This window comes from Filicampus tigris, chromosome 1 (genome assembly GCF_054856515.1).
Source record: "Filicampus tigris isolate MCC_2025a chromosome 1, RoL_Ftig_1.0, whole genome shotgun sequence".
NCBI classification, from domain to species: Eukaryota; Metazoa; Chordata; class Actinopteri; order Syngnathiformes; family Syngnathidae; genus Filicampus; species Filicampus tigris.
The window spans coordinates 3,802,501-3,826,688 of record NC_141217.1 but is presented as its reverse complement, the minus strand read 5'-3'; the positions used below and the strand labels follow the sequence as shown (position 1 = coordinate 3,826,688).

Genomic DNA, 24,188 nt, shown 5'->3' with positions numbered 1-24,188 from the left:
TCCGGCAGTGAGCTTGTCATAGTTTGCATGTTTTGTCTGGTGGTGACTCTTGATTGTGAATTTCTTGTGAACAGCCACAGTCTCTCGAGCTAACTCGGCAGACGCAGTTGTATTTCAGTGAAAAAAAACAACTAATTTCCACTTGTCTCTGTCAGCGTTCCTTTCTTTTTTTTTTAACTGCAGTCCCTCATTCTTTTAGAATGGGCTGGAAAAGGCCACACAAAGGTCATGCAGCAAGGTGTTCAGTGTTCATTGACACCTAACACGACTTTGAGAGTGCTGTGTTTGGAGAGGCGGGGCGCGCTCCGAGCGTATTTCCGAATGCACCAAAGAGGGCAGGTTTGCTCTGCTGCCATCTTCTGGTGAAATATAAATATAATACAGCCTTTTTTTTTTTTACTGGCAGGAATGGGCTTCCAAAGTTAAAAGCAGTGAGTATATACTTAATATTTTCGTTTTTATTGAGTCTTATTTGACTTTTTCATTGCATCAAAAATACTTTAGGCGTGTGACTTCCGTCATAGCTTTTAAGCATTTTTTGAGCATAGTGACCACATTCATCACGCAGTGTATGTATACGACACTAAATTCTCAGGACGTACTTCGTACTTGCTTTCTGTGTAAGTATTTTCTACAGGGATTTTTTTTTTAGTTCTACCTACCAGTCAGCATCTAAACAAAACAAACTGAAAGCGCACGGTCGTATTTTGGCTGTCAAATTAGCCTTCAGTAGGAAGTTTCGCAAAGGGTAGGACATTTTGGCAGAGCAGGCTGTCAAATCAACCTTCGGTACGAAGTTTCGACGGGGTAGGACAATTTGTCAAAAGACCGGAGCTGGACAGGCCGACCATAGAATAAATAAGCAAACACGTGACCTTTTTAATAGCGCGTGACCCGTCCGGTCCAGCGCCAGCACACTACGATATCGTTTTACCGGAAGTGTTTGTTTTGAGTCTGTTTGTTTGTTTTACTTTTTTAATGCGTTTTGGTGAGGAAAACAACAACACGAGTCTAGCTGTCCCAATTTTGATTGTATAATTTTTAGTTTACTTTGAAAGTCCAACCGGAAAATGTACTTCTTCGGAATACTTCACTTGACCCTGATCTCCCCATACACCCCGTGATCTCCAAAACAACACAACAAAGTGGCGCAAAGAAACATGGCGAGCGCCGAGGAGTCACCAAGACGCCCCTCCGTTACATCCTCTTTGGTGGCCCTGGAGGCCCTGTTTCCCGCCGGCACGTCGGAGCACTCTTGTGGGGAAGGGAACCCGGAGCTCGAGCGATTGCGGGAGCGCCTTCAAGACTGGCTGTCGCCGTACGAGCCTGCACTGCTGTGGCTTCAGCGGCTGCTGGTGTGGGAGAGGCCGCTGTACAGCATCTCAGTGGCGCTCACGCTAAACACGTTATTCTGGTAAGGCCTCGTCGAGACTGTTCAAGACTAGGCGACTGTCACCACGCTTGCATCTCGTTAATGTTGCAGAGATGTGCGAGCTCAACGTCAGTCAGGATCCGAATGGCAGGATAAGACGGCTAATCCCACCTTTAGCCGAATGCTAGCACCGCTTCGTTGAAAGTGTCGACACGTAAAGTACTGTGACAGTACTTGAATTGCTTCGACATGAGGACGCTGATAAAAATCGGCCGAGTAATCTGTGCTGATGCTCAGTTCGGCTGTTTTTAAAGGGATTCAACTTAATGAGTGGGCCTTGATAAATATCAGCTGTCACTGATAGGTCGGGCTCGGTGCAACGATGGGATGCTGAGGATACCTCTGTAAATACAGTAATCACATGGAAGAGTCGCTTTGTCTGTGTTGTCATTCATGCCAGGTTTTAAAAAGACGCAATTTGCTAAAGTGTTCATTGTGGGCCTTTCACAGGCTCCTATCGTACACTTCTCTGCGCCCGCTATTCCTATTGAGCGTGTCCCTTTTGGGGTTGATGCTGCTGGAGAGATGGAAGCCCAGGTTGCTCACCGTTTCTGGTAAGAAAAAGCATTCATGTCTATCAATTTTATCCGCAAAACTGAACGTTGCCTCATATACTGTTGCTGCTCTAGTTAAGATACATGAATGAGGGAATCATGTTACCACAGCATAATAGTAATACAGGGTGTTTGAAAAAGTTTCATTCCAATACGAACCAAATTGGTGTCCAGCAGCTTCTGCTGTAACGCCACAATGAAAGTAGATGTATGTATGCAAATGACAGCTCATCCGTTATTTAACCCATTAAAGCCTGAAGCCCCTCGTGAGACATCTCTCTAAAACCTACGGTCGTCTTTGGAGTCACCCTTGAAAGCCTGACATTTTTGCCACCTACAACGCATTAATATCTCAGCCCCTGTAGCAGATAGATAGAAACATAATTCCAAAAGAATTTGAGAGTTTAGACATGTGGCTTTCACACAGGCACAAGTTTATTAATCTTTACTGTTTCAATCGAAGGTGCAAGTCAAGCACTATTTTTAATTTAAAAAAAATCGAGTGGTAATTACCATGCTATATTCTCTTACAAAGACGTTGAAATATCAATGTCTACTAGGGCTGCTCGATTAAGCGATTTTGAACCAAAATTTTCTGGATAAAACGGTGTTAAAAACGTTCAAATCGGCACGTCCGATTTTTTTATTTTTGGTGTATCTAAGCCACCGTAGTTTCCTCTGCATTTCCGCTTCCTCCCACGAGCACGCAGTCCGGAAAAACTACAACAACACCGGCGCTACCGGCGATTCTGCTATTTGCTCAGGCAAGTGTGTGTATAGTTAATAAATCGGGCAAATATAGATCTGTAGCGTAGCGCCCCGCATGTACAATACAACCAGTGAGCAAATAACAACGTCTGAAAGGCGTCACTTATTTTCTCCTCTACAACTGACCTCTGGTCATGACCATGCATCTGTACTTAAGCTTGACAGTGCATTGTATTATTGAGTGACAGTTTTAAACTAATCATTGATTTATGTTTAAGTAAGACTGACAGACTGTTTGGTTTACAGAATTGACTGTCTACCTTCTCTCATGTTGATGATTTCATTTCAGATGGTATATGCACTTTCTTCTTTCATTATTGGTTTAATTAAGAACAGATCTAAAATCTATTGTGTAAGTAAAATGCTGTTAATCCCAATGGATTGTTCTGTGTGTATTAAATTAAATTGACTGGCATTTTGAGTTCAAAGAAAAAAAAATTAAGATTAAATAAAAGACATTCAAAATACTTCATTTTTCATTATTTTTTATTTTACAAAGAAATCGTAATCGTAAAATCGGGTTTGAGAGAAAATAATAAATTAATAAAATTAATTTCTTGTTGGGCAAAATCGCACAGCCCAAATGTCTACGAACATATATTTTAACCATACATCACGTTTGGATGGTTTCATGGCTATAAAGTCCGCGATCACGTCGTCTATGTGACTGCCGTGACTTATAGCAGAGCCATTACTCCTCGAAAAAATTCCGGATATGCTCCGACTACTCACGACACTGTCACATGTATATTCTGATGCATTTCATTGGCTAAGAGACCGAGAATTGGATTAAAACAAGAAAATGACATATACGCTCTCCGGCTTTAAAAGGAGAAACATGCAACAGCGCTCCCGGCTTTAGTGGTAGAAACGCTGTTATGTGCTCCCGTCCTTAATGGGTTAACATCACTTTGATTTGTAGTTGCCGATTCAATTCAAGGGTGAAAATGTTTAGTTTTGAATGATAAGATCCAAAATGATTCAGTGGCTGGAAATCGAATCGTTAATTTTTTAGTGGTGCTGTCACAAATGAGTGGTAATTCGTACGAGTGGGCTTGGCATATTAAAAATAGAGCCATTATTTGTGGACTCGGATCAGATGTGACGTCACCGTTTTGTTTACATTGTAACTGTTAAACTGTAACTGTTTAGATAGTAACATAGTAACTTTCACATCACTTTAACAAACACTGCATGGTACTATAATGTGTGTTCAATGTTGCCCACTCGACATCCATTGCAGCCTGATTATCCTGGAAGGGGGATTCCCCCATCTGTGGTCCCTTCTCAAGGTTTCTCACTTTTCCCCAGATGGGTTTTTTTTTTATTTTTCTTTGCCCTCCTGGGGGTTAAGATCAGGGGATGTCGTCGTGTATATGATTTGGTGCACATGTGAAGCCCTTTGAGACTTTCCTGTGATTAAGGGATATATAAATAAATTTGACTTGACTTGACTTGACTTGAACTGTTAGCACGAGTCCACATTCTATGACAGTTGCAAACTTAAACCATATGGGAACACCTCTTGACACATCATAAAAGAGAATGTGTATGGAATCCATATACATAAAATCATACTCCAGAAGCTCTGAATCTTTTATGGCACCCTGCAAATCTACCCTGGTGATTTGACATAACGCAAATACAAATGCGCGTTGATCCCGGGGCATTTATTTTTCCCCGGTTGTAAGTTCAACCGCCAACCGTGCAACAAGTTCCCAAGCTGTAAAAAATATTTTGAAATGCTACAGGGGCTGACGATCATTTAGAAAAAGGAAGCGAAACCTTCGGCAGAAATACCTATGCATAGAGCAGAGCCTTCATGACTTACAATGGTCTCTATGACAGGGCCCCAATTACAAAATGACGTGGATTTTGACATAGCTGCATGCATGTCTGATGTTTGTAACAACCCAGCCCGTGTCAAAATCGCAAAAGAATTCAATAATCGGTAATCCCCCAGTTATCGTGGTTAACAAGGACCAAAACCCCCCGTGATAGGTGAAAAACCACAATGTAGAGGTTGACATATAATATAATATAATATATATAATAATATTATTCTTTTAATTTCATATTACATGGAGTCCTCATTTTACGAACGAGTTCCGTTCCTACACCAGCGATGTAACCCAAATTTCCGCGTATGTCGGATTTCACCGTTAGGGTTAGGGCCAGACCGATAATTCAATATCAATATGTACCACGATCGACACGTGATCGATTTCAATAGAAAATGCCTTCGATAAAATGTTTGATGGAAAAAAAAATTGAAAACCGCGGGATGGCGTGTGATGTAGGCAGCGCGCATCCGCCTCCAAACACGAAGAAGTTAAACCAATGAAGAAGAAGCATTTAAACCAACGAAGAAGAAGCAGCTAACCCAACGGAGCATGCGTGTGGGTCTGGCGACAGTGCGCCATAATTGCGTCGAGCGAGCGAGTGGCGTAACTTCATTCAAATAAATGACCAGTCCACTCAGTGCAACTCTTCCAATAAAATGATGTTATGCATGATAACCCGATTAAACACCTCCGGATGGTGACGTGGTGTACAAGTAAAGGAGTTCCCTGTCTTTGACGTCCTAGCGCCAGTGTTAGTAAATATCCGACCCTCGGTATTGCACTCAAGTAAAAATCAGGCAACTAAAATATGAATGGACTGTGGCAATAATGAATCCGCTAAAAAGATAAAGTCGTCCTAAAACGGTTGGTCAACGATAATGTATGCACTGCAAGAGAGTATTAGTTCACTTAGATTGTATGAACATTGAATGAAGGCTGCTTTGGGGTAGTACCTAATCCAAATAAGCATTTACAATGGACTGGTGGAGGACACACCATTGCACATTACACTACATAACGATGTACACAAAAACAGTTAACTGTTATTTAAAGAGAAGGTTTAAAACAAAATCAATAATTATCAATATTGACTGATATGAAATACTTAGATTGGGACAGTTTTTCAAACATATCTCTCAGCCCTTCTAATAAGCACATTATGTTTAAAACAAAGTTTATTTAAAGGGACGGTGGGATGGCCATGTTTTCACTAACAAGTTCATTTTATATATTTTTTGATCAGGAAAATGAAAAGAGTTGTCATTTTCTATTTTATCAATACATTTCTGAGAAATTAGGAAATAAGTGACTCCATGAATGAACGCCCCTTGTTAATGAGGAGAATGACCGCGCCCCCTACCGTTCTATCCTTGTTCGGCCGGAGTCACGGGAGGAACCGATTCCAAACCCTACATTGGAAATCATTGTACTTTTTTTGCTTATAACGTCCAAAAACGGTGATCAATTGGCACCAACATTTATGTGGACATCCGTACTAATGACCACTTCAACATATCAAAAGGATTAACCTCTCCGTGGCTGATTTATGAGAATGAGGAAACGTGGAAGTGAGCATGAGCTACATAGATTTAGGCTGGGACGAGCGCACACTGCTTAAAAAAAACAACAACAAAAACACTGCTCCTTTGCTGATCACGGTTAGGACGGACGAGGCATTAAACACTAGTCAGGATATTTACAGCGACTGAAGTGGGAATGAGTAGACGTGCACATTTATTTGGATGGGGAATGGCCACAGTTTTTCGACCGACAAAACGCCGTCCAATGGAACGTAACAGCCGAAATGGTGCGTTCCAATGCGGCCACACTCTGCTGTGGAGTCGGATGCGCACGTTCAAGATAGTCCCGGTGTTCGATGTTCGCTTCACTCTCGCGGCTGCAAGCGATGTCGGACAACGCACGTGACTCCTTGGGAGGCAACCCCGCGACATGAAGAGAGACGCAGGCAGGCTCATGATCACCTCCACACGCTGCGCGGACAGTAAGGAGCTAATGTTGTCGTGCTAACGCCTTTTGTTTTAACGACCAGAAGCTAGTTGTTGCTATTAGCTGTACCGTTATTCTACTGTTAGGCGGGGAGAGAAGTAGAGGTGGGGAAATAAACATCCATGCTTGCCTGATTGCTTGCCCACTGCCAGTCGCCGTCTGCCTCCCGAAAGTTGACACGAGTTTAGTGTCGCTAAATGTCCGAAATATAACCAGTCGGGGTTCGTGTGCGCAATCATGCTCTTGTCCGCTTCAGCTTGTGAAAGTGGAGGAGCAATCGCCACGGTATTTTTGATTTTGTGGAGGTGATCATGATGAGATCATGTTTTATGTTAATAAATCCAAACTATTGTGCAGAACACTTTTATACTTTCACAGGTTGAAGTGGACAAGAGAAGTAATGTGCATTTGCATTTTGGTGGCGATCGGTCGCCGTTTAGACAACAGAACTGACAAAGCGAGCAACATTACCACGCTTGGCTCCCTCCCGAAAACATAACATAAGCCACGCCCCAAAAGGGGGCAGGGCAATTTGTCATAAATGTAATCACAAAAAAAGTCCTTAAATCACGACAGAGTCTTTTGGGGGGAGCACTTTAGTACTGATGTCATTTTTACATGCAAACCTATTATATAAGTGCCAATGTTAAGCTCAGCCAAGTGTCACTTTAATCTTTATATTGACCAGTTTATTTCACTCTTTCGTTTTTGAGCTTTTATTAAAGGTTAAGTATAAAGGTTTATTAAAGGTTAGAATAAAATAACCTAAGTTCATTTTACTCTGGGTTATTATTTTCAGTAGTTAAAAAAAAAAAAAAAGAAAACAAATTAAATATATCTATATCGACCAATATGAAACACTTTTATGGTGATATACTTTTCTGTCATATCGCCCTGCCCTATCATCATGTTTTCCATTTGTGCAGTCCCAGCACCTGGTGGTTAGTTTATTAGTGCAGTTTGATAAATGTTTTGCGTAAAGACATAGTTTTCTACTATTTTGGTGTATCGATTACAGTTGCTATACAGTATATCAACATGTATGAATCTAAACGTGTGTTTTTCTGTCTACTCTAGTTCCACGGGTAGAGGTTTCCCCCGTTCAAAGGTATGCATATCATGGAGTGGAACTGATTTTGTGCTAGCATTTTGTGTGATAACACAAGCATAGAATATCAGAAGGCATTTTGCAATGTTGTCTGCCTCTCGCTGTTATTGTCGTTTGTGTGACTGTGTGCACGTATATGTGCAGCGAATCGATGAGCACGAAGCAGCGTCTGCTCAGCATTCCTGAGCTCAGTCACCACTTGGCAGAAAGTTACTTGACGTGCTGTCTGTTCCTGCACGAGACATTGCAGTACAAACGCCAGAATCCCGGCAAGGTAAAACGCACTTTGCTACTTGTATCATCGGAATGTACAGTCGGTGTTTGTTTGTGTAACAACCCTGAAACTTTCATTTGATTATACTCGTATGCGAGGTGACAGACATGCTGTGCACCTGCAGAGATGTTGCTCTTTCACTTCCTGTCTCTACCCTTTGCAGCTTGAGGACACGCTCCATCACTTATGCTTGATTTTCTTTCTCAGTTCTGCGCAATGATGTGCAGCGGCTGTTTTGCACTCGCTGTCGTCGGACATTATGTTCCAGGAATCATGATCTCTTACATTATAGGTGAGCCACGTTTTGTCACCGCTGTCCCAACATCTCTTTGTGATTCCATTCCGCTCATTTCCCTGGCTTTGGATTCCTTCAGGTCTTAGTGTAATTCTGTGGCCACTGGTGGTGTACCACGAAGTGATCCAAAGGATGTACACCGGCCTGGAGCCCATCCTCATGAAACTGGACTACAGCATGAAGGGAGAAACAGAGCGTCGCAAGCATGACAAGAGGAGTGAGCGTCGTCCGTTTGCTCAACATTATCTAAAAAGCCGTAGTACTGCGTCTCTTGTTTGCGGCTGTCGTAAATCCCAACGTTGACCTTTTGAAACACTTGCGTTTGTTAACCCAGAGGTGAAGAAGGAGGTCGAGGAGGGCGACGAGCCAAGAGCTGAAACTGAGAGTGAAAGTGAGGAGGAGCTCTCCTGTTTTGCCCCGACGGTACGGCCCTCCGTCAACTCTGTACAGCAGCCATGTCATGTCGGTCGTCCTTCCCACGGCCCATCCAAGATGGCTTTTCCCTTGTCTTTATTCTGGCTCAAAGGAGCGTTTTGTTCTCTGTTGTCAAAATGTTTTAAAAGATGCGAGTGTATCGAATCTAACCGTTCCACTTACGGCAAAATATATTGAGATACGTATCGAATCGTATTTTATCGTTTTGTTTGACTTCAAAAAGTGTATCTTAAGGCCGTATCTCCCCGAGCGGCGAAGGTTTGCAAGCGTGTGTGCGCACCTAGCCCATGTTGTATCGTTCAAACAGTCGCAAAGACATTCGCCAACAATTTTAATGGTCTCAAACAGTTTTTCTCGTTGCAAAGAAGTTTTGAACATGTTCAAAATTTGATGGCGACAAGAAAAAGTGTTTGCAACCATTAAAACTGTTTGACGAATGTCTTCGCCGCTGTTTGCAACGTTGAATGAAAAATGACCAAAAAAAACAAAATTTCTGCCTTATTCATCCCAATTGCGGCAATTGACTTTTTGAAGCTCATGCTTCAAAACTAGTGCTTTGGCCCAAACAGCTAGACCACTGCACAGTGAATGACATATGTTGCGTGGTTCTGGAACTGAACCTCACTCTGGACTGGTTGCCAGCCAACTCGCATCCACACCTACAGTATGGACAGCTTAGTCGGCATTTGACCTACCATACTTGCGTTTGGAATGTCGGAGGAAACCAACTTGGAAACTGGATGCAAGTAATGTGTCTTCACACACATATAACGTATACATATTTTTCATTGTGTTTGTTTTGCTCAGGTGGATGTTAAGACTACGGCCCTGGCGATGGCCATCACCGACTCTGAGTTGTCTGACGAGGAAGCTTCCATATTGGAGAGCGGCGGCTTCTCCGTTTCCAGAGCCACGACACCCCAACTGACGGATGTCTCTGAAGGTAAATCTTGCTTTATATGACATATTTTTTGGACCATAAGGCGCACTTAAAATCCTACAATTTTCTCCAAAATTGATAGTGCGCCTTCCAATGCGGTGCGCTGTATGTAGAAGGTGGAGCTCAGCTTTTCAGTTTGTCGTCTTTAAGTCATTAAGGCCTAAAGCGCCTGGCTCAACATCTCCCCAAAACCTAAGGGTGACTATAGAATCACCCTCTTAAACCTGAGGCTTTCCCAGAAATTGGAGACCTACAAAATAATTGATATTTCAGCCCCTGTAGCAGATTACAGAAACATTATTCCAAAAGAATTTGAGAGCTTAGACATGTGGCTTTCACACAGGCCCCAGTTTATTATTATTTAGTCTTTCAATCAAAAATGTTAATAATAAAGTGTCAGTGCAAGAGAAGCACTGTTTAATCTTAAATAAAATCGAGTGGTAGGAATGACCGTCCTCTATTTTGTTACAAAGACGGCGATATCATCATTGTCTACAAACATTTATCTTAACCATATATCACATTCGACTGGTTCCACCGGTTCAGTCCGCAAGCGTGTCGTCTTATCCACAGCCGTCACTTATTTCAGAGCTCCCGCGATCGTCTGCGTCGCCATTAATGCCCGAAAAAAAATTTCCGGGACATCCTCCGCGGTCCCACGACACCATCACATGTATATTCTGATGCATTTCATTGGCTCAGAGACCGAGAATTGGATTAAAAAAAGAAAAAGAAATGTAGTCCGACAAGCCTAATGCTGCTGCCAGCGGAGCATTTCTGGCTGCACTTTTCAAATGTTGGACCGGTGCAAGGTAAACAACATAGCCAGCTTCCAATAGCTGCCAAGACCAAGCAAAAATGTTAGATAATGGTGAGTGTAATGATTTATTTACTACTCCTGAACTGTGAACCATGATAGCATTTAGCATCGGTCACACACAACCAATCGGTCACCAGATTGCCTAGTGATGTTCAAATGTTTTTTTTTGTCTCTCGGAGGATTCCTTCCTCCGCCTAAAGCAACCCCTGTGTAATTACACGGCGATCAAGCGCAAGTGAGACATGCGGCATTACCCGATCAGCCGGTCTGAACCTAGCATAATAGTGCTAAAACTATCAAATACACGTACACAATACAATTAGAATAAACAATTTCACATACAATGCTTCACAAAAATAATGCGCCTTATGATGCGGTGTGTCTTGTGATTTTTTTTTTTTTTTTTTTTAAATAGACCCGTTCATTGACATCGCGCCTAAAACGTTGCGCCCAATGGTCCGTAAAATACAGTAGTTTGGAAATTGCCGGCCGGGTTTACGTCCCTGCTGGAGTCGCAAACAAATCAAAACACAACATTCCTCAAAGTGTGGTTTGTCAGTTTCAAGGTCTTTGACAGAAAAATAGGTTAGATGCGTGTGATGCTTTGGAACACAGTAATGTCCTTCAAATATCGTTACGTGTCACCTCTGTTCAGACCTGGATCAGCAGAGTTTACACAGTGACCCAGAAGAGTCCTACCTGCGGGATCTGCCCGAGTTTCCCTCCGTTGAGGAGTTTCCGTCCTTGGAGCACAACCTCCTCCGCTTTCCGTTGCAAGGCTCGGGCCTAGGTGACAGAGCGCGGGCGAGCGCCCCCGCAGAGGCCGAAGCGCTGAGCCCCGCCAGCCTCCTCATCCAGCACCTTGCATCCCCGCTGCACTTTGTCAACACTCACTTCAACGGCCACGGGAGACCGCCCGGCGGCGAGGTGGGCGTGTTGCCGGCCACAGGGGGAGGAGCATCGGGTCAGGGAGGAGAGGAGGAGGAGGGCGCCTCTGTTTGCCAGGGTGCGCAGCGGTCACTTGAGGCCCTAAGTGAGGAGATTGTGAGCACAGCCATCTCCACTGTGGTGCAAAACACTTTGTCAGCGCTGCTACGCTCCAGTGAGGCCAGCGAGGAGCCCGTCCTGGCTGAGTTCCTCCCTCACGAATCCCCCCCAGGCATTATGGAGACCTTCACCCAGCCCACCGACGTCGCTAGACCCGCATTGGCAACTGTGCCGGGGCCCGGCGAGGACTTGGAGACCATAACCACAGAGAGCGTCACTGGTGATGACATGCACGATGATACACTGGTTGTGACCGAGGAAGAGGATTTTGAGCTTCTGGACCAAAGTGAACTTGAGCAGGCGGATGAGGGGCTGGACCTCAGCCCTGAAAGACTGCTGGGGGGAGGAGCTTCTGGAGGTGTACAGCATCAACATCAGTCATAGCTTCCCTTTGACAACCCCCCCCAGTCATAGCTTCCCCTTTGACAACCCCCCCCCCCCCACCCCCCCCCCCCCCCAAAAAATCCAATGTGTTTTGTTTTTAATTTGTCCGTTACAATTACATCATACACAGCAGTACATCCAAAAGGTTTATCAAGGAGCGTTTGAAGCTGTTGGTGCCTGACAGCAGCTTGAGCTGTGAGCATTTCAGATCTGGCCTCTAAGCGTTGCAATTTTCCAGAGCTGGGCATCGACCCGCCGTCCCCGGTTTCCGTCCTGCATGTTCAAATCGACCCACGTGGTCCCAGTTGGTCGGAGTCAGCCAACCAGCGTCGAGAACGGACTTAACCGATACCGCATCGCATGCAGGTGCCGCACTCCTGACTTGCGGTCAAGTAAGGAAATAATCAAAAATAAAAGGGTATGGTGTACCTTGCGGTCCACAGACGCAATGACGTGTCCAATATTCTTTTTATTTCACAGATGACAACGCTGTGCATGTGTGTGTGTGTCAGTTGTTTTTGTTTGATATTTTTTCTTTGTTTGGTGGCGCCTGCAGGTGACGCGAAGATTATGTTATCGACGCCGATTGTCTGTCGCCGGGGTGGGATGGGCCGGGAGCACGTGGGTAGATTGAATATACAGGACGGGTGCCCAGCTCTGCAATTTGCTTTATAAGCAAATTTCCAGTGTTGAGTAAACCTGCTTTCAGAAGCAGATGTTTGTCCAGATGTTGTTACAGAGATTAGGATTACAATGCAGTGAATATATGTGCTCTAAATTATTTCATTTAACTGGTAGATTCTATTTAACTGAGGGTGAGTTCAAATGTTTATTGCACCACTTTAACGATGTTGGTGGATTGTCGTAATTATAATGATTAAATAGGAACTCAACCCAAACATATTTTTTTCAATATGTTCTATGCCAGCCCCCACTAGTTGAAAAAAGCATTCTGATAAATATTGCATTGTGAAATTAGAGTTAATCCACTCATTTGTAGCCATCTCTGGGGGCGGCCGTTTTGTCATTTCTGTCGACTGAAAAGGACATCACAACTACTCAAGGTTCAGGTAGCGACCAATCACAGCTGACCTGTTTCCTGAAGATGAGCCGTGATTGGTCATTACCTGAGCCCTGAGTATTTATGATGTCATTTTCAGTTGATAGAAATGACAAATGGCCGCCCCCTGAAATGGCTAAAAATGGGTGGATTTTGCTTCTTAACTCATATTCCACAAACGCAATATTAATCAGAATGCCCTGTTTCAACTAGTGGGTCTGTTGGGAACATATTCTTGAAAAAAATATGTTTGTGTTGATTTTTCCACTTTAAAGCGAAAGTATTTGCTTTGTTTAATCGGTCACTTTGAGTCATAGTTGCGCTTTCACTTGTTGCCTGGAAACGGAAACTTTGACAGTGTTGGATGTTGAAAAGATCTTTGCCCGCACACACTGACTTAAACAGCTTTCCTCTGTGGTTGATGCCTCGTCTTGACTAATATATGCGAGTAGAATCAAATTTTATGCTACAGGTGAGATTGAGGTCTTGAAGTCATCCATATATACCAACTAACCATTACAAGTACATTACATGCCATGCATTACATATGTACTAACCATGTTCAATTATCAAGTTATGGGTTCGGAATAAAGGATAGGTTTTGCTTTGACCGCTCAGCATCCAAATCTCAGGGGGGGGCAGGGTGTACAAATTGGCTTGCAGCGTTGTGTTCATTTCCCAACTTGTCCTCGTGAACTGTATTTGTACTAACCTCCCACTTTACCAGCCTCCCTGTGTATGTTGCAGAAATGATTTAAAAAGAAGAGGAAAAAAAAGGAATTTGAATATTCCGCAATATTCTGCATGTAAAACAACACACCGCACAATGTGTGGGGAAAAATACATGTGAATGTTTCATGTAAAAGTCAGTTTCTTTGATATTTTCCAATGAGGGGAAAACATGTTTGGTATGTCCTCATTTTCAATACATGCCAACTGTAAATGAACAATGAAATGAATCAATTGTTAACATATTCAGAGGTTATCAGACTAATTTGTGTTTGGTGGTAGGTAGTGTGCTTACAAGATTGCTTCTTTAGCTATAAAAAGGGCACTTGTTGAACTGTTAACTTAAAGGAATATATTTTCTAAGTTCTGTTTTTTCCATGAAGTACTCAGTTTGGTCTTTTACATCTTAAGACTATCAAAATCAAAAGACACGCTTGGCCAGGCAAGGAGATTTATTGTACTGATCTGGTGAATTGAACTACGTCATCACATGCGAAAGAGAGAATAAAAGAACAAACTGAAAAGCATGATGCACTAAACTGTATCTATTTTGGCCTTGTGTTTTTCCATATGTGTGTTTTCAGTTTTAAAGTTTCGATCAGGCTTTTTGTTGACCTGTTCTGCTGTTCTAGTCCGACATCTTAATCCTGTGAAGGAAATCCATCATACATTAGGGGTGCTGTAGGTTTGAAGAAGCACAAAAAAAAAAAAGGTATCTCGGCCAGGTTGCTTGCCTGAGATTACTTGCAGAAAGATGAAGTCTCTGCTTCAGATCATCTCCAACAGTCACGTCAGACACCACGGACCACTGGCCGTCTGTGAAGGTCACAGGCACTGAGAGGACGACGTCGTCTGGGAGGTCGTAATGGCCTGCGAGTTTCCCAAGAGTTTTTAAATGCATATCGTCCTAGAGCACACTATATTCCCCTCCTTTGAATGTTTCACCTGCACACAAGACCCCCACAGACAGCACCTGACTGGGGGTAGATGTTCCATTCCATGCCTTGAGGAGAGTGAGGATCCCATTGGCAGTTGACATGTCTGCTCCGCGACAGGTCTTTGAAACTACAGCGGCTTGCTGACAACGTATAATATCTTGGAAGTCGCCCTCAAGCCATTCCCTAAACAAAACAAGATGGTCAGTGGCTTTTTGGGCAGAGAGCGCAGGTTGGAATGCAAGTTCTGCCATTCTTGTTTAGGTTGTTTTGACTCTTCTTGGATGGATGGCAGTCTGTATCCGGTACGCGGGGTGGGCAACTTCTGCTCATGGGCCAAATTGGATTGTTAGAGTGTGTGTGTGTGATAGTTGCTGGAAATGGGCCACTATACACTTATGTAGATATTGCACCCAAAACCAGGCATTTGCAGCTAGAATTGTCATTTACCATGTTAATAATGTATAGAGGGTATTCCTGATTAGTTTAAAGTTATCTTCATTGAAAACAAACTGCTTTTCTTTAAGAAAATAAGGAAATTTCTTGGTGACCCCAAACTTTTGAACGGTTGTGTGTGTGTGTGCGTGCGTGTATATCCATCCATCCATTATCGATACCGCTTCTCCTCACAAGGGTCGTATATATATACATATATATATATATATACATATATATATACGTATATATATATGTGTATATATATATACGTATATATATATATGTGTGTGTATATATATATATATATACTCACGTGCATATATATATACGTATATATATATTATATATATATATACACGTATATATATATATTATATATATATATATATATACACACGTATGTATATATATATATTTAAAAAACTGTTTTCTGAAGGTGAGTCAGCTGAGCCCTGAGCAGTTGTGATGTCATTTTCAGTTTACAGAAGTGACAAAATGGCTGCCCGCTGATACGGCTAAAAAGGGGTGGATTTTTTACTCATATTCCACAAATGCAATATGAATCAGAATACCATGTTTCAACTAGTGGGCCTGCTGGGAACACATTCTTGAAAAAAAATTGTGTTGGTTTCCACTTTAAGTATAGGTATTTCAGGTGCTTATGTGTCTGTAACTGGCTTGTGACGAATACAGCAAATTATCTCATGAAATGTGGACTGTTGATGGTTGAGCTGTACCAATCTAATATATGTTGGGTTTTTACCTGTTTTTCTTGATAATGTTACAAAAAAAAGACATGGTCTGTTTTCCCAAATGTTGGGTGCCTAAATGTCCTCCTGCTCTGGAATGACCCAAACCTTAAATACATTTCTGTCGCAGAATAGCTTGCTTTTCCAGTGACTATATACTGTTGGTTTGCTCACTGACCTACCTGTCGTAGATAATCTCAAGCACTGGCTGGGAAAAGAAGGGTGGCCCTTTGATTGGTCCATCATAATTAAAAACATTTGCCCTCTGCAGATCTATGTAGAAGCTGTCTCCAACATCTCCCCACACAATGACGTCTGTCACCTCTGAAGCACACACCATACAGATGCTAGGAATGTTGACAAGTGAGCACACTAAAACGTAACTGGCGTAGCTACCTGAAGTCCTCACTTTGAGCTTGTTTGCAATGGCCGCTCTGGCTTCATTCTCCAGCTGGGTTGCAACAGCAACAAAGTGACGGCTGTCAATTGAGCATGCTTTCAGCAGAAGGGAGCATCTGAGGTTCACAAGCGAGCCGCCGGACACAATCACCTTCACGTCCACATTGGCCTTTGCCTCAATCAATTGCCCATATTCAGTGTACACGTTTGCCAGTGCTTTTATCTTCTGTTGTTGCTCCACATCCTTTAGATCATTGCCTTCAGACCAGCGCTCATCCAGCAAGAGGATGATTTCAGCTTTCTGGAAAGCATCTTTCAGATCTGTGTGAATGGTCACCTGTCCATATATCAAGCCAGTTGGTTGGTTTCAATGTTGACGTTAGTAAACAAAAAAAAAGAATATATACATACATATATATATATATATATATATATATATATATATATATACATATATATATACACATACATATATATACATATATACACACATATATATACACATATATATACATATATACACATGTATATATATACATACACACACATATATATATACATACACATATATATATATACAAATATATATACATATATAAAATATATATATACACATATATATACATATATAAAATATATATATATATATACATACATATATATACATATATATATATACATATATGTACATATATATACACATATATATATATATATATATATATATATATATATATATATATATATACATACATATATACATATATATATATACATATATATATATACATATACATATATACATATATATATATATATATACATATATATAAAGCAGAGGCAGAGCCAAGATAGATACATGAGAGGAAAATAGAATTATTTGCCTGGTGAAGCAAAGGCAGAGCTAGATCTTCAGTCTCCATCTTCAGTGACTGCAATTCCTCCTCATTGCCCTCCACATCCAAGAGATGAAGGCTGATGGCAGAAGCTTGGGGCAACACCTCAGCGGAGAGCAGATTGGGGATCAGCATGTTGCATGTTGGGTTCAGGGCGCTGGGCAAGTACAAATCAGGCTAATTAGTTGTACATACCAAACATTTTAGCACCAAGTGTTTTGTACTTTTCCAGTCTATTTTACCTGCTGATCCATATGTGAAGGGGTTGGATGAGACTGGCACGATGATGCGCCTCCATAATAAGGTTGATCTTGGTGTCAAGATTTTCTTCTGCAATACTCTGCATCATTTCTTCAGACATGTCTGATGTGATGTTGTAGTAATTCTGGTATTAAGGTAGAGTACATGACATATATTATTTACAAAGAATGTGTTCCACAACATAGCCAGGTAATAAGTCAAATATGAGGCCAACCTGACAGTGCTCTAAAAAGTCGTCGAAGCCCCCTAAGTACACTCCTTTGCCTCCTTGGTGCACCAATTCTCTCCACACCAGAGGGGACTCTTCATGTTTCCAGCCATTTCTTATGCAAGTGTCTTGTAGCCAATCCTGGGGAGAGACCAGCAAGTTGTCAATGAGATGCCAAATACTTGTTATTCAACATGGGAAAAGGGCTAGGTTTACCTTCCACTCATCTGGGAGGATTGAGATCTTGTGAATGCGGAAGTTTGGCAAAGAACGCTTCAATCTGTCAGACAAAAGTTCTGCTTTGGCATAATATGGGCAGTCTGTTCTGCCTGTGGGAATACATAAAAGTGTAACTACGTGGACATTAGATTACAATGGCTTTTATCTAGGGATGTCAGAGGGGGGTGAATATACGCACACACCATATTTTCAGATTTGTTTTTGTGGAAAAAGAACTCCAGAGGCTCCAGAGCCACATGTGGCTTTCATCCACCTGCCGTGGCTTTCTGTGACTTTGGAAAATAAGCAATAAGCAGAGCTGTGCACTTAACAATTTTTTTCCCGTCCGGCCGCAACCCTCCACCCTTGACCTGGGTACCCTTAAGGCCGCGACCCCCCGGCCATATTCATAAACATTGTCGGCCCCCGCCCCGTTCCGCCCTCCGAACAAAAAAAAAAAAAAGCAACCATGATTGACGTCGCCGCGGGAGAAATTCTCTAACGGCAGAGGCTTTTTAAAGATCATTAGCGGGCTAATTTACAATTTGAACCCGCTGTGGACACGCTTCAAATGCGCCAGTAGTACTTAGCCAACGTGCGTGTGCTTACTTGCATTGCGAGCCCCAGGCTGGATTTGTCGTATTGTATAATTATTTGGGGCCAACAGCCAGCCAGAAGTCGTAGTCAAGTTACTTATTTATTTTCCACACTTCCCCTCCTTCCCGGCCTTCAAAATAAAAGCATACCAAAAACCACTATACACAGCTAGTTGTCTATGGCGCATTTGCGGAAATAGGGAAGACGCCAGAGAACTGCATGAACTCCACCTTGATGTGTCTGCGTCATCCTTGAGTCAGTGCTGCGCGCAGCTTGAATATACTCCAAAAAACCAAAAACAAAAAAGAAAACAAGACAAAAAATATTGATAATATATACACTCGTGGACACAAGTTGTTTTGAAACAAGTCAGGGGGCGTCACTTCAAAAAGACAGCGACCATAATGGATATCGTGCCGGCTACAACCATAAAGGGGCCGAGATGACTAGACGATGCATTTAATTTTATTGCGAAAACGATCTGGAAGGTGGCGGCTAAGGGGAACATGGGTGAGAAAATTCTCTCCACACACAACGCTGTTCGACTAGTTGCTTTGCAGCAGCAACGAGCTGCGTGGGGCATCCTCTACGTGTGGGAAACTGTATGTCATCGCAAAATGTGATATAATGGACCGATCAGAGCAGCAACAAATCCTTATGTGTGGGTGACATGTGTTGAAGACCTGTCACCAACAGCACAATGCGTCAATCATGTGAATCAATGTGGCAGTTGTTTGTGTAAGAAGAGACGTGCGACAGCAACGTGCGTTCAAGCGTGTTTGTATTTCCTTATTTTCACATCACGTAACCCGCGCCTCCCACCCACTACTGGGGCATACCATTACAAGAGGGGGCGGGGGGTGCTGGAGGGGAATACCACAATCCCTATAACGTCAGTTGTCACTCGCGCCGATGCGGGAGTAGAAAGAAGCCTAAAAAGAAGCCTTTCACCATTAGGCTGAGATGAAATTTTGCCGCCTCACGAACACGTCACACGCATGAGGGCCGATTAGTGGGCCGGACTAAAATCGATTTACGGCCATTTTTTAAAATTTGTCAGCCGCCCCCTTCCCCCTCGGCCTCGAAAATGGGCATCCGGCCGGAGGGTCCGACCGGTCCGGCCCAGGGACGGGCTGCCCAGCTCTGGCAATAAGTAGTCAATTGAATTTCAAATTACTTTGTTCATTTTCTAAATGTAATTCTAACGGTGAAGATTGGTGACCTTTTAACGTTCAAATAAAATGTGTGTCACCTCCACGCTAAAAATACAGTATCACAGTAATCACAAGCGCGTCGATGTGCGACTCCTTGCCCCAAAGATTGAGAGATTTATAAAGCTATTTGGCCGAGAAAAAAAAGTGAAACTGTTAAATGAAAGTTAAAAACAATTCGAATTGAAACAGGGATGGCACTACATCACACATGTCAAAGTCAAGGCCCGCGGGCCACATCCGGCCCGCGAGAATGTTTTCTACTGCCCCTGGGATGATATTACTTTATTATTAGATCCGGCCCGCAGCAAGCCGGTGTGGGTAGCAGATGTGATTGGGTGCTTCGCGCGTGCCGTTGACGTCACACTTTAAAATATATTGTAGCCCCTTCCAAGAACACAGACGTAGTTTAATTATCATGTTTTTTTAGTCCAACCGGCTACTGTGGGCCACAGCCGACGCCAATACAGTACGACAACCGTTCAGTCAAAAAAGAGCACCGGCTCTCCTCTTCGTCCTCCGCTACTCTCGCTCGCATGCCCTCCCATCCAGCCGCACGATGCATTCATTAATCTCGGAAACAAAACAACTTGGCAAGACACAAATTCGACCACAACACAGATAACATCTTGCATCTATGTTTGCCACCCCCTGGCTGTTGTTATAACGAACATTACCGCTACTTTTGCGAGGATTGTCCTTCGGTCGTCTACGTGCCAATTGAAGACTTCACGTCACTTTTCGTGGCTTTCAGAATAGGATTGTGGTGAAACGTTATTTGGAGTAAAGCACACTGTATTAAGAAATACTTCATGTTAGAAATCTCACGTTGTTTTATTATTAGTAATTGTTGCCATTTGATAAATTCATTGAGTTTCGATGTAGTTCTGAGATGTCCCACACTGTGAGCAGGCATTGAATGCTCCTGGAGCGCTAAGTGTTGATAGCGAGTGATATTTCTTTTCCTTTTTTCTCCCTTCGACACAGCTAGTAGTTTGCTCGTGCCAGCAAACTCAGTAGTTGCAGATTGCCCGTGTTTCACCACGTTTGATGTTGTGTGTAAATGTTAAAAGGTGAGTTTAATAAGTCAGGTTCGTGTCAGGTAACTGCTGTACATAACAGCCTAGATATGTTCTCGTGAGTGATGTCACCTTGATGAACACTAGTTAGTTATTTCGGGTAGTATGCTAACTATTCTAGTGATGAAACGTGTGAATGTGTATTGTATGTATTGTTTGGCTGTTTAATTGCTTAATACAGTGAATTGTAATGTTTAGACATATTGTTAACAAATGGATATGCATTGGATGATGTTGCTAGGTTATTCTTTGTTTGTGTTGTTGCAGACCACAATAAATAGACGTGTCAAGTGGAATACGGGCCTGTGTTTTCTGACAGGAGCACCCACATTCATACCTTGCCACTCTAAAATAGAGTCAGCTGGAGACATCATACCAATCATATGATCCTCTTCGTTTTTCTTCAAATTATGTACAGTTCATACAATCTTGCAGCCCGAGTCAACCAGAAAATTGTTTCCAGTTTGGCAGGAGAAACGCAAACGAAAGTGCCTCGCAAAAGTAGCAGTAATGTACTTTGATTTTATTTTTTATTTAGTAACTCCGAAGATAAAAACACAACAGCCAGGGGGTTGACAAACATAGAGGGAAAGAAATATATTACAGAAATATAAAGCGTAACATCATCAGCAGGCGCGAAGGACCCGATCCAATCTGGACATTTTGAAAAATGTTCAATGAACATTTTATCAGTCCGGCCCTCGGCTTGTCCCAATATTTTTCATTTGGCCCTCCGTCCATTTGACTTTGACACCCCTGCACTACACCGCAGCTGGGGGGTGTCACCGTTAGAAAACTGTGTGGCCCCAGGAAAGCCCTCCAGCATTTTATTTGATATTCTAAAATAAACATTCGTATCGCAAGATAATGTAAATGAGGCTTTAATATTAAAATATACAACAGGGATTCAAATATAATTTGAACTGAAGTTTTGAGGTTGCCGATCCTTGGTCGTTCACATGAACTCACAATAAAATAAGTTTTGTGGTTGAAACTTGCACGCCACATTCATCAACTTACCAGCCAGTACAAACTTTGCCATTTTACGAGGAGACTCCGGCTGCAATATCTTCATGGCGAGAAGGCGGTGCAACGCACAACATGATGGAATGTTTTCTAACGGTCAATAAACGTCGTTTTTGTTTTGGCTGTCGGTTGCTAGGTAAACAGAATGTTCAACAGTATATTAGTCCGGAAGAAACGAAACATAGCGAGCATTATTAATAATATCTTTACGTTATCACAGTGAGGATGACTTTGGAATGAATTTAAAGGCATACAATTAATCTTGAAAATTGTTTGCAATAAAATTATTTTTTTGTTTCAATATTTTATATTTAAAATGGATCTTTACAGTCGGCCACGAAGCAGCACCATGTTATCATGTTTCCAGAGGGACCGATTAAGGCAGTGCACACATCTCGACTTTAAGGCAGTGCCATGATGGAGTGATTATTTGATGCTTCGCAAACATTACCTAGCATGTAATTACGGCTTTTTAACCGTCCGACCTTCCGACACGAACATTGACTAATAAGCTCGGCATAATACGTAATCGATCACAGTGTCATAATTATTTGAACGCACTTACCGTTTTCGTGGAATGTCACTGTGGTTGACACAAGAGGTCATGAGGCGGTCTCTATGCTCCTATATCTATTCGGTCAAATACTGCAGCTCTATAGTGGCAGTTTCAGGCACGAGCTCATGTTCCTCCAAACTACGGTTGGCACACACTTGTGGCACAAGCCAAATCCTTTCATGGCCGCTTACTAGTTTAAAGAGTTCCGTGAGGTTCCATTCGCAGAATTCCAATTTGGGACCAGAGAAAGCTGAGGTTGTCTCTACCCCAGTGGCGGGGTCCTTAGTTCTGGATGAAACCAATTACCCCTTAGGCCAGAAACAGAGGGGGCCTCCTTTCTTTGAGCTCCTGCAACACTGTGCCTCTCCATCAGATGTGCTTGACCTCAGCCAACAACATGCGCCCCCGCTTGGACAAATGAGCAGCTGCCTCACGCATATGTGGACCAGCATCAAGAAGATGTCGGATGAGCAGCGGCACTGTGAGCTGCAGCTGATGTTCAAGCATCCTGCATTTGACCAGCTGCTGCAAAACGGCATGGACAGTGTAAGGATTATGCAAAATAAAGACTTGGCTTACTCTCTGCTGGCTGTAGTGAATCTAGGTGTGCCCCAAAGAAGCCGTGTGGTCCAGCTGTATCTCCGTGCCTGTCAGGTAATCATCATACAAACTTTTGTTTATTCTCCTTTATTTCTTTCAATAATTGTTTGCTTGTTGCTCACTGACAGGAGAAGTTGAATGAGTTTGATGAGAAGAGTCTATCCATTTTGGCCTCCTGTCTGGCAAATATGGAGAGCACCCCCAATGTTGATGCACTGAAACACGGCTTGAGGTCAGGCTTATTAAATGATGTATGAGTGTGGTTTATCATTAAAACAATTTTGTGTTGTTTTGTTGGACAGTGTTTTAGCTCTGCTTTTCCAGATCATGTCGCATTGTGTGTGTGTGTGGGTGTGTGTGTGTGTGTGTGTGTGTTTTAAAGTTAATTAATTAATTAATTTTGCTGCTTCAGGCTGGTAGTTGAGGCACATCTTCCCAGGATAAAGAATGTCTTATTGCTCCAGACCGTGATGCGTCTCTTGGGAAAAGATATGCCGCTTGACCTGAAACAGAAATTTGAGGTATGGACCCCTTCTGCTACCTTGAGATTGAAAACTGAATTTGTAAAAAATTGTTGTCATTCAGGTTTGTAAAAGACTGATCCAATGCTTTGGATTGGATTTGGATTCTCTCTTTAAAAAAAAAAATCTGTGAATACCTCCAAAAAGATGTTTTCATTGCCATTAGTTTGCTGTTAGGATTTGCCAAAAATGAGACTTTACACAATCAAGTTTTTTGGGACTGATCACCAATCATCCAGTTAAAAAAAAAAAACTACCATGATCCGATCACAGGATGGCAAAAATATATATTTAAATAACTTGTTCATTTGCTGCATTATACTTGTGTGCGCCTTACGAAATACAGTGATCACAGTTGATCACATCCCTAAGCCAGCGTTGATGTGATGGACTTCCAATTAAACAAAATACACACACGAACTACACTTCCGGTTGAGTGGAGGCTGGCACAATTGGCTGCCGCTGCTCACTGCCGATTTGTATTAGTTTGTATTAGTTTTATTGGCTTGTTATCCCTCTAGTTACTGTTTTTTACTTGTTGCCATTAGTGTGTTAGCCATGATTGACAGACTGCCCACCCAGTGAGATTCATGAAAACATATATACCTGGTACTTTAAATTTTTTTAGTAAATTATTCTTAAATTATTTTTGAATACTTGTGTTTTTTATTTTATTGGATAATAACAATTGCATAATTGTGGTTGTCTAAGGAAGACATGAACTTCATATTATTCAGTTTGTCATTTTATTTGAATATATGACATGTCAGGACAGGAGGATTGTGCTCAGTGAGAG

The 24,188-nt window shown here is 42.3% G+C and overlaps 3 protein-coding genes across 10 annotated transcripts in view; 2 read left to right on the top strand and 1 right to left on the bottom strand.

Annotated features, from left to right (window-relative positions):
- The first annotated feature begins 937 nt into the window (after positions 1-937).
- On the top strand, positions 938-14,224 carry retreg2 (reticulophagy regulator family member 2). Its single transcript, XM_086048238.1, has 9 exons — positions 938-1,414; positions 1,883-1,986; positions 7,683-7,713; positions 7,858-7,987; positions 8,195-8,279; positions 8,362-8,499; positions 8,617-8,705; positions 9,525-9,660; positions 11,133-14,224. Exons 1-9 carry the CDS (start codon positions 1,161-1,163, stop codon positions 11,906-11,908), a joined length of 1,743 nt encoding a protein of 580 aa, XP_085904364.1. The 5' UTR covers positions 938-1,160; the 3' UTR covers positions 11,909-14,224.
- mdh1b (malate dehydrogenase 1B, NAD (soluble)) lies at positions 14,132-21,870 on the bottom strand. 4 transcript variants are annotated; one of them, XM_086048276.1, is made up of 10 exons: positions 21,710-21,870; positions 17,800-17,912; positions 17,590-17,724; positions 17,357-17,499; positions 17,103-17,271; positions 16,370-16,555; positions 16,216-16,270; positions 16,002-16,143; positions 14,643-14,818; positions 14,132-14,567 (listed from the first exon to the last, which is right to left on the bottom strand). In XM_086048276.1, exons 1-10 carry the CDS (start codon positions 21,762-21,764, stop codon positions 14,368-14,370), a joined length of 1,374 nt encoding a protein of 457 aa, XP_085904402.1. In that variant the 5' UTR covers positions 21,765-21,870; the 3' UTR covers positions 14,132-14,367. The 4 variants fall into 4 exon arrangements, with proteins under 4 accessions (XP_085904402.1, XP_085904383.1, XP_085904393.1 ...); XM_086048257.1 differs by having other exon boundaries at positions 14,132-14,344; positions 14,432-14,567; positions 16,002-16,555; XM_086048267.1 differs by having other exon boundaries at positions 16,216-16,555.
- A 218-nt stretch (positions 21,871-22,088) lies between these two features.
- The window catches only part of fastkd2 (FAST kinase domains 2), a 10,319-nt gene continuing 8,219 nt past the window's right edge, over positions 22,089-24,188 (top strand). For all 5 annotated transcript variants that reach the window (XM_086048194.1, XM_086048203.1, XM_086048189.1 and 2 more), the window contains exons 1-3: positions 22,089-22,925; positions 23,000-23,103; positions 23,284-23,392. In XM_086048194.1, coding sequence (XP_085904320.1) covers positions 22,293-22,925; positions 23,000-23,103; positions 23,284-23,392 — 846 coding nt within the window. In that variant the 5' untranslated portion in view covers positions 22,089-22,292. The remainder of the gene's footprint in view (positions 22,926-22,999; positions 23,104-23,283; positions 23,393-24,188) is intronic.